We start from the raw sequence: 9,923 nt of genomic DNA, 5'->3' as shown, positions 1-9,923 counted from the left end.
AACATCACTCTTTTAATCAATATTTTTAAATATTATTGATTAAATGTGAGCCAAAAATCATAAATTATACTTATTTTGTAGCATTGTTCATAATTAATTTTTATTTTTTTTATAATGATTTTTTTTCAGGTCTTTGATTTTCTTAATAATAACTAAGATAGATTATAAATGGGCTAAATAAACTTATCTATCCATGAAAATAAAATGGATGAGACAATGAAAAATTTGACCAAATTATATCATCAACAAGTATAACACAGCAATTACATAATAATTAAGCTGAAATGCTGAAAAGTGAAAACTCAACTGCAGCCAACGACGGAGGAAGTCACTCGTCGATCCCCTCGCCGGCTCCTCTGCCTCTTCCCCGCGCCGCCAGTGTCTGCTCGCCTCTGCCTTCTCTGTCCGTGTCGTCCCGGCCGCCTTGCCTCCGCCTTGTGCCTCGCATGTCTCTGCCTCCGCATCGTACCTCGTCTGCCTCTGCTTCCTCTGTCGTCATCGTGTTGGCTCCTCTGCAGGCTTTGCTCTGCTCCTTTTCGAAGCTCTGCTTTTGCAACGACCCCAAGTTGGAAAACCGTTCCTCTCTCTGTTTTCGACTTTTTGCTTCTGCAGTGTAGTGTTGGTGAGTTTTTTTGTTCTTAGTTATTATTATTAATTTTTTATACTGGATTTTTGTTGTTTTAATGTAGCTTGAAGGACCATGGAGGTTGCTCTTATTGATCGTTCCTTCAATCGTTGCTTTTTCTGTTCTTTTTGTGTCTTCTTGTTTTCGTTTTTTGTTGCGTCTTGTTTACTAACTCTCAGGCAGCAGTGGTGTTTGGTTGGTTGTCTTGTGGTTCTTTTATGATGTTTTTAGTTTGGCTTGTTCTGGTTTTTCGAATGTTCTTGTTTTTGTATTGATGCTGTTCCTCACTTGCAATGTTGGATCTATCAAAAAATGTATTGATGCTAATTGTATTTATATGTAAAATTGATTGATTTAATTTTTAATAGGTATAAATAAATTGTATTTGTATTTAAAACTAATTGATTTAATTTGTTGTTTTCTTTGTTCTTGTTCCTTTTTCGAAGCTTGTATACTAAAGTTGGAGAAGCTGAGAGAGATAATAGAACAGAAGACATTTTCATTCACACTATAAAATTTGTCTCCTAGCTTGATAATCAAATTATGAAGATTCAATAAAAGGGTCTTTCTTATGGTGTTATGTAGCACTCTTTAATTTTCTCAGTAGATTAATCACTTTGCAATAGTTTGATTTGGAAGTCAGTGATAATAAATAAGAGTTTGTTTTAAAAAGAGAGAGAATGGAAAGGTTCTAGCAGTCTTAAGTTTCAACATGAAATTTTCATTTGAGTTATAGTTTTTAGTGATATTTTTCTTGTTTTTCATTCACGAAGGGTCTTCTACGTTATGTTCTTTGGCCTTTTTGTTTTTCTTTGCTTGTTTAGAACAAAGATGCTAAAAAGTGCAAAAAAAGAGTGACTGTAGAAGATATATTGTGGCACATAAACGGGTGTTTTCTTTTTCTTGATTAATCTCTGGATAATTGATTATTTAAGTGAGACCAGGTCAACAAGTTCAGCCCGTGATCCACCGATTGAACTTGTAATTCAGTAATCCAGTATTTCGACCGGTTCGGTTCTTATAACTATGATTTTAGGACCTTCAATTTGGTGTTTTCTTTCTGTTTTATTTATTTATCTTTTGGTTGCTGTAATTCGCTTTTCAGATTGAATTGATACATTGCTGCAATTTTTGTCAGATCTCGTCATTCACGCCCTTACCCAATCTCTCAATCTGAGACTGACTCTCCCTTCCCTCCTCCTTGCAGCCGGCCACACTCAAGGCTTTATCTCTGTTTCTTCTTCTTCCTCTTCTCGTGCTTCCTTATTCCGTTTGTTGTCGCCGTCGTCGTCGCAGGTGTCAGCATCCGGTTTGTCTTCTTTCCGTCTGCTTTTGCTCGTGCTTCTTGCCTCTGGGTTACCATCTGCCTCTTCATATTCCGGTTCGTCGTTGCTGCCCTCTGCTTCGCCTTGCTCGGGTTGGCTTTCTGCCTCTGCTCCTCCTCTAGGATTTTAATAGTGAAAATATACACGTTAACTAATTTAGTTCATAATTAGTTGGTAATTAATTAAAATATATAATCTTTTATATTGTTAGTGCACTTGTTCAGTGAATGTGTAAAGAGAGTCTTGTGCACAAAAGCAATTCAGTGTAGCGAATAAGGTCAATTCACTGCCATAAAAATCAACCTTCATTCATGGCCTTAAACAGTGGCCCTCGGAGTCTCTCATCACAAGTGTTTACCAAGGAGCGTTTCATTCCAATCTCCAACTTCAGCTCTAACCCCTGTGCTGTTCTCAGGTGCTGTTCCCAAAACAATTTTTTTAAACTACTTTTGTGTGTCCCTGTTTTTGTTCATATTCTCATAATCTATTTAATTCAGGAAGTTATGGTCTGAGAAGACAGATAATCATACAAGGGTTCAAGAGCTCCACCAAAATGAGAAACTCAGATCAAGGAATTCGTGTAAAAGAGCCAAAGACATGGCTAATCTCATCAATTACAAACCTTGGTCAAATCAGTTGCTGTCTTCATTCACTACCCTTCTTTCCAAAACCAATGTGCTTCAGACTTTACGCCATATCAAGGAACCTTCCAAGGCCTTTCGGTTCTTCAAGTGGGCACATGAAATGGGTTTCCCGCACAATGCTCAATCCTACTTCATGATGTTGGAAATCCTTGGTCGTCAGAGGAATCTCAATGTTGCTAGGAATTTTCTGTTTTCCATTGAGAAAAAGTCCAATGGGGAAGTCAAGCTTGAGGATAGGTTCTTCAATAGCTTAATTAGAAGTTATGGTGAAGCCGGCCTCTTCAAAGAATCCATTAAGCTTTTTGAGACTATGAAGTCAACTGGTGTATCACCATCTGTGGTCACATTCAACAGTGTTTTGTCTATATTGCTAAGGCGGGGCCGGACCAATATGGCAAGAGCTGTGTACGACGAAATGCTTGGGACGTACGGTGTCACTCCAGATGTGTACACATACAATATTTTGATCAGAGGGTTTTGCAAGAATTCCTACATTGAAGAAGGGTTTTGGTTCTTTAAAGAGATGGTGAGCTTTGATTGCGATCCGGATGTTGTTACATATAATACACTCGTTGATGGCTTGTGTAAAGCAGGGAAGGTTAGTATAGCACATAACTTAGTGAATGGTATGAACAAGAAATGCAAATATTTGAATTCTGATATTGTGACTTACACAACTTTGATTAGAGGGTATTGTATGAAACAAGAAGTAGATAAAGCATTGTTTCTTCTTGAAGAGATGACTAATAGGGGGCTAAAGCCAAATGTAATTACGTACAATACTCTGATAAAAGGATTATGTGAGGCACAAAAGTCGGACAAGGTAAAGGATATTTTGGGCCAAATGATGGGAGATGGGACTTTCATACCAGATTCATATACCTTCAATATATTAATTCATGCACATTGTTCTGCAGGAAACCTGGATGAAGCATTTAAGGTGTTTGAAAACATGAAAAGCCTTCAAGTCCCAGCAGATTCAGCCTCGTACAGTGTTCTGATTCGGAGTTTGTGTCAGAGAGGTGACTATGATGCAGCAGAGAAGCTGTTTGATGAATTATATGAGAATGAAACCTTGTTAAGTAATTATGGTTCCAAGCCGATTGCTGCCTCATATAGTCCTATTTTTCAATATTTGTGTGAACATGGGAAAACTAAGAAGGCTGAGAAGTTACTTAGACAGCTAATGAAAAGGGGAACACAAGATCACCTGTCATATAAGACCGTGATTATGGGGCACTGTAAAGAAGGAGCATATGAAAATGGTTATGGGATTTTGGTATGGATGCTAAGAAGAGATTTTGTTCCTGATTTTGAGATATATGATTGTTTGATTGATGGTTTTCTTCTGAAGGATAAGCCTCTTCTTGCAAAGGAGACTCTAGAGAAAATGCTAAAGAGCTCCTATAAACCTAAAACATCTACCTTGCATTCTATATTGGCAAGACTTTTGGAAAAAGGTTGTGTTCATGAGTCTACCTCCCTTATTGTCATGATGCTGGAGAGAAATTTTAGACAAAATATAAACCTGTCAACTGAGAATTTACTGCTCCTTTTTGGCTCTGGACTGCAAGATAAAGCATTTCAGATTATTGAGTTGCACTATAAGAATGGATACCGTGTTAAAATAGAAGAAGTGATTCAATTCCTTTGCCAAAGAGGAAAGCTACCAGAAGCTTGCAAGCTGTTGTTGTTTAGTATGGAACATCATAGAAATATTGATATTGACTTGTGTAATTCAGTTATTACGGGCCTTTGTAAAATTAAGAAGGTTTCAGAAGCATTTAATTTATGCTATGAATTAGCGGAGAAAGGTTTACATCAGGAACTGACATGCCTAAATGATCTGATAGCAGCTCTAGAGGCAGGAGGGAGATTAAAGGAAGCTGCATTTATATCGAAGAGAATGCCAAGAGTCGACCTAAAGTGAGTTAAATTCACTTCTTTTTCAGTCTTTTGTTCTCATCTGTTCCATTTTGATCATATATTGATAGCATAATAAGCTTCTGATGCTGCATAGTTATCTCTGTTTCATCTTTAGAATATTTTTGTTTGACACAAACAAAATTGATCTAAAACATTTGACAGATAAGGTGCTAGGGACAGTTATTTGTGGATGGTAGTTTCTAAGTGAATGTAGACCGGAGAAGCTTTTGCGCAGAAGCAAATAAGCCCAGTGTCCAATAGATCAATTGTAATGGCAAGTAACATTATACTTTACGCATTGTTCTATTTCTTTTTCTTGATTAACCTGCTCATGTTAATTGTTGTAATCAAGCCAAGTTTGTGGCAGATATTAAAGTTTTAAAACATATCCAATTTGTTGAAAACTTACTCCATTTCCGCTGTTGTGTTTACAGGTCTTCTAAAGTACATAGTGGTAGGACCTTTTTCTTTGTGAGAAGCCATGTCTGCTGTTTCTGCTGAGAGCCGAAAGGGTTAAGGTGATATTCTCTTCAAGATTGAAGTAGAACAAGATGTACTTATTTCCCATAATTGGGTGAAGTTAACTGGTATTTCAGNCATAAACCTAAGAAAGGACTTAAGATTTAATTGTTTGTAAATATGACTTGTATATAATAGAAAGTAACTACATTGTTTGGTCTATATAATTGACCCGTTTGCTAACTAAAGATGAGTTGGTCTTCAAATTGATCAAAATAGAAAATCGAACATTATTGGTTGTTAAGGTTAGTTCAGGTTTAGTTGCTGATTTCAGGACTTCATGCTCTAGTAGTAGTAGATCCATATTATAATTAAAATTAGTTCAGGTTTAGTTGATCTATATATGAATGCATAGGAATTATGAAACTATTATAAATAAATATGAAGTAATATATTATGAAATCATTGTTGCAAAATAAACCTGATGATGATTGGATGAACATGTATAACAATTATTTGCTGAAATTTCTGAGCATAACTCAAACAAAAATGTTGCCTTTTCAATGTATAAGCAAGTTAATATATTCTACTGGAAATGTTGTGAATTCAATTGAGTTTTGACTGATGGTATGAATTGAGGTTGGTTGGAATTGTGGGAACCATAAAAGTGGATATATCTCCAATTTTAGGGGAGGTTATGTCATTTTTTTTGAAATAATATAAATGTTGAAGGCTTTTTGTTGTATATATACTAATTAGTGTTAATAATATATTCTCTTTGCAGACATGACGACAGGTATCGAGTTAGAGACAAACTGCATCGCGATATTGAGTCACATGCTTCATCTGTGCATGACACAAAGTTATCAGAAATAACAACTAAATTTGAGGTAATGGTATCATCACTTCATAAGAGATTAGTCATTTGATGATGTTTCATATCTCTCTGTCAAACACTGAAAGGGAGACTTTTTTTGGGCAGAAACAATTGGCCAAGGCCCTGATTGAGCCAGTGGAGTCGCTATTTGAAGCAGGTGGAAAAGACACGGGTTTCAATAAGGAAGCTTCTTAAACGTGAGACTGAAGCTGCCGTATCAGAACTTTCAGCTTGTATTTCTGGTTTTGAATTGGATGAAGAAACAGTTGAAAGAATGCAACAAAGCTTAAGGGACTATGCAAAACAAATAGTGGAAAATAAAGCAAAAGAAGAGTCAGGAAAGATTCTGATTCGCATGAAGGATAGGTAACAATATTTTCTAAATATAAATCTAGTCAATTCTTTAATCTATGTACCAATCATGTGTCTGTATTGCAATTTGCAAGATTTATTTTATAAATTGATTGATTTTTGGAGTTTGGGAATTGGATAGTAGTAAGGATTGAAACTAGTCATGATGCTTTGCTATGTATTTGTGAATCCCCTGAATGATATAGGAGTGACAGAATTTTTCAAGCAAGAGGATGTTATTATCAGTGCCAGAAATTTTCAGGACAAGAAATTAGGATAAATTATTAAAAATAGAACTTGCTCGTTATGTTGGCACTTGGCAGTGAATCCTAACCGAGCAGGATAAGGCCTGTTGTTATTGTCTTTTGTCCCCATTTGTTTTGTTTTTGTTTCTGTAGGATGCCTGTAGATAACATTAATATTTTATGATATATCATAGGAAGAGTTTCAAGTGTACTGGCCGGTGTTCCAATTGTTTTAACTGTTGATTTGAATTATAAAAAATATATATAATATATATTAATTGAAATCAACGGTTAAAACAACTGTAACACCGGTGTTCTCAGTATACTTGAAATTTTTCCTATATCATATTATATATTGTTGAGGATTCATAGATTCACTACTACTTCAAATCATTGCACAAATGACAAATCATGAACAAATAAATAAACCAGAATAGACAAATCATCATATATTATCATCAGTAAACAAAAGATGAGCATTTCCATTCCAACTACTTTACATTGCATAATTACTTTAATGACCTTGGAAGTGCATAGAGAGGGAGACCCTTGTCCATTTGAAGAGTAAACATGACCTTATAAGTCACACTCTGTGTTTCATTTGCTAGTTTAAACCTGAAGAAGCGTAGAAGAGCCATTGCCACTATTTTCATCTGTCTGTAAGAAAACTCCTTTCCTAAGCATATACGTGGTCCACCCTGCAATTACAATCATATATATAAACAATGTTACATGCCTAATAAATATTATTTTTTATTAATATTTAATCAGCAATAATTTGTATTTATATTTATAAATATTTTGTACACAATAAACATATAATTTGTATATATATATTTATTAAAGTTTTGTACACAAATTAATATAATTTGTATTTATATTTTTTAAAATTTATATACCTAAATTAATAAAATTTATTTATTAAAGACAATTTAATGTTTATGATGATCAAATAATGACAAAAAATACTAGAAGTTGCTAACCCAAAAAATTTCTCTATATATATTAAACCTTAGCTTATATAGAAATGCTTAACTGTTCAAAGAGCAAAATTAAGTCATTAATTATTATATATATGTAAATTATTAGTTGACATCAATGTAAATTTTTTGTTTTGTTTTTAATTAAATTTTTTATATCATAAGTAATTTTTTGTAACAAATTTTAAAATTTAACTTAAAAATTGGGAATAATATAAAACAAATAAATGACTTGATTTGTTCTTAAAACGCATAATAATTTCTCAGTAAAATAATAATGAGATTTTAGACTAAGGATATGTGTTTGTGTCAACTTATTTTTATTTTAAAATTAACTTTTTTTTTAACTAAAAATGTTATCAGTTTTCACATATTTGGATTATTTGTGAAAATAATAAAATTTTAATAAATTTTAAAATAATCAATTTTTAACCTTTTTTGTTAATTATATAAAATATTTTTTATCTAGAAAATCATTATACTCAAAAGATGAACAACGTAACGTAACCATACTGATCTAATTGTATTTCTCTTGAACAAATCTTATTTATATATATTTAAAAGCTAGTATGTGTCTGTATTTAGTTTTATATATATTGTTATATTAATTAAATGAAAGGAAAAGGTGGTACGAACATGGAAAGCTACGAATTTGAATGGAGATTGAGGTTGAAAAACTCCATGATGGAGCCATCTTTTAGGAAGAAATTCTTCAGCATCTTCACCCCAAATGGAAGACATTCTTCCCATAGAATATGTTAAGTAGTACACTCCATCTCCCTTCTTCACTTTATATCCATCTGGCAGAATGTCTGCTTCATCTGCTGTTCTTCCATCCTATATTTTTTAAAAATCATATGTTAGCTAGAGATATAATTATTTATGATATTTTTTTTAATTAGTTTAAGTTTTTTAAAAAAGTGGCATCATAATATAATATCAGAGTCTTATATATAAAGATCTAAATTTTGATTTTTGATAAATTTTAAAAGATTAAAAAAAATATAAGATAAATAAAAGGAGAAAAGAATGTCTATTTAAAAAAAAATTAAATAAATTCAAAAAAATATTTTTATTTAAAAAAACGTGTTAGAAATATAATTGTTACGGTAGGTAACCGGAGATTAGTACAACGGATGGCGTTTGGCGGCCCAAGTGTGCGATGGATGAGAACTCCGGGTAGGCACGCAGCTCGGGAGGCTCCGTCCGACTTGTGCTCGCGTGTGAATGGGGGGTGGTACCTGCAAAGACACTCCGATGCCTAAGTTAGCAAGGGTGTAAGCAGGTCTAGAGAGTATTGGGCTTTAAGATACCTGAAGGGGTGTCAGGGTATTTATAGAGGCGAGCCAATAACCACCGTTGGTGTAGTGCCATATCTTTAGGGTGGTAACCGTCCCTATTATCTTGGGGAGGTTAAGATATGGCTTTATGAGACGGTTAGAGAGATTTTAGGGGCGGTTACTCATTTGAATGAGTGTTTATCTGCCAGCTAATCTCGCATCCGACCTCTTCTGACCAAGTCGTGGTTGATACCGACTTCTTATGTGAAGGCCGGTACTTAGCTAGGCTCTAATCCTTTAGATTAGGCCTTTTAGTTGGACCTGGGCCTTTATATTGGGCCAGGGTATGAACAGTGCCCCTACTTGAGCCCAAATTTTCTTTAAAGTTTGGGTTCAAGTATTCAACTCGGGCTCGCAGTCGACTTGTTTGAAAGAGTACGGATCTTGGAAACCGACGTGATTTTCGCGACCTTTAGTTTCTGACAGTTACGTCAATTCAAGCGTCGTGTCGTTGGGGAAGTGTTGAGGGCTTTGGTAACGGTGCAATCTCATTAATGACTGCTCCGTTTTTACCATTATGCCCTTGGGCGTATTTATAAATACTTTCCCTCTCTTTCTATTTTCCGTTTCTGCAATCATAGATTCTAGTTTCGAATCTCTCTTCTTTAGTGGCCGTGTTTTTTGATTTTCTTTTTCTTTTTCCCTTTTTGTAGGTTTCTGCCACCTTTCTTTGTATAAAAAATCGCTTCTGTAGATGTTCTTTCTCAGTGGGTTGACGTGACAGTCCTTGGGGAGGAACCGTTAGTCGACGCTGAGTTCATCACTCACCTTCGTACTCATCATAGGCTCTGTACTTCGGAGGAGGACGAGCCAAAATATGAACTGGTAATCCCGGGTCCTGAAGACCGGGTCTGTTTTGGGAGAGTTAATGAGGCGGCCCCTCATTTTTTCTTCATGTATGAATGTATGATCACCCGTTTGGGTGTTTTCCTTCCTTTTTCGAATTTTGAGATGTCCATTTTGCGCCACTGTCGAGTTGCCCCTACCCAGCTTCACCCCAACTCTTGGGGTTTTTTGAAAATTTATCAATTTATTAGCCAAGCTTTGGAGTTCCCGACCTCTTTGAAGATTATTTTCTATCTTTTCCACATGACCAAACCCTTCAGTGGGCTAAACAATAAGCAACAGTGGGTGTCTTTCCGAGCCATCCA

At 34.9% G+C, this 9,923-nt stretch overlaps 2 protein-coding genes across 2 annotated transcripts in view; one reads left to right on the top strand and one right to left on the bottom strand.

Moving 5' to 3' along the window:
- Positions 1–253: 253 nt before the first annotated feature.
- LOC107475572 (pentatricopeptide repeat-containing protein At1g02060, chloroplastic) lies at positions 254–4,520 on the top strand (the record flags this gene model as incomplete). The annotated part of the gene is given in 4 exon segments (XM_052257043.1): positions 254–622; positions 1,764–2,042; positions 2,162–2,365; positions 2,448–4,520. Coding segments are annotated over 2 exon segments (2,177 nt in total), but the record flags the coding sequence as incomplete, so codon positions are not given.
- Positions 4,521–6,859: 2,339 nt separating this feature from the next.
- LOC107475573 (cytochrome P450 704C1) overlaps positions 6,860–9,923 on the bottom strand; it is a 15,582-nt gene continuing 12,518 nt past the window's right edge. The window contains exons 4-5 of the mRNA XM_016095236.3: positions 8,069–8,269; positions 6,860–7,150 (exon numbers count right to left, since the gene is read on the bottom strand). Of these exons, the coding sequence (XP_015950722.1) occupies positions 6,962–7,150; positions 8,069–8,269 (390 nt within the window). The 3' untranslated portion in view covers positions 6,860–6,961. The remainder of the gene's footprint in view (positions 7,151–8,068; positions 8,270–9,923) is intronic.

Source organism: Arachis duranensis, chromosome 2, assembly GCF_000817695.3.
Source record: "Arachis duranensis cultivar V14167 chromosome 2, aradu.V14167.gnm2.J7QH, whole genome shotgun sequence".
NCBI classification, from domain to species: domain Eukaryota; kingdom Viridiplantae; phylum Streptophyta; class Magnoliopsida; order Fabales; family Fabaceae; genus Arachis; species Arachis duranensis.
The sequence above is the reverse complement of the archived record's forward strand: the minus strand, read 5'-3'. Positions and strand labels throughout refer to the sequence as shown.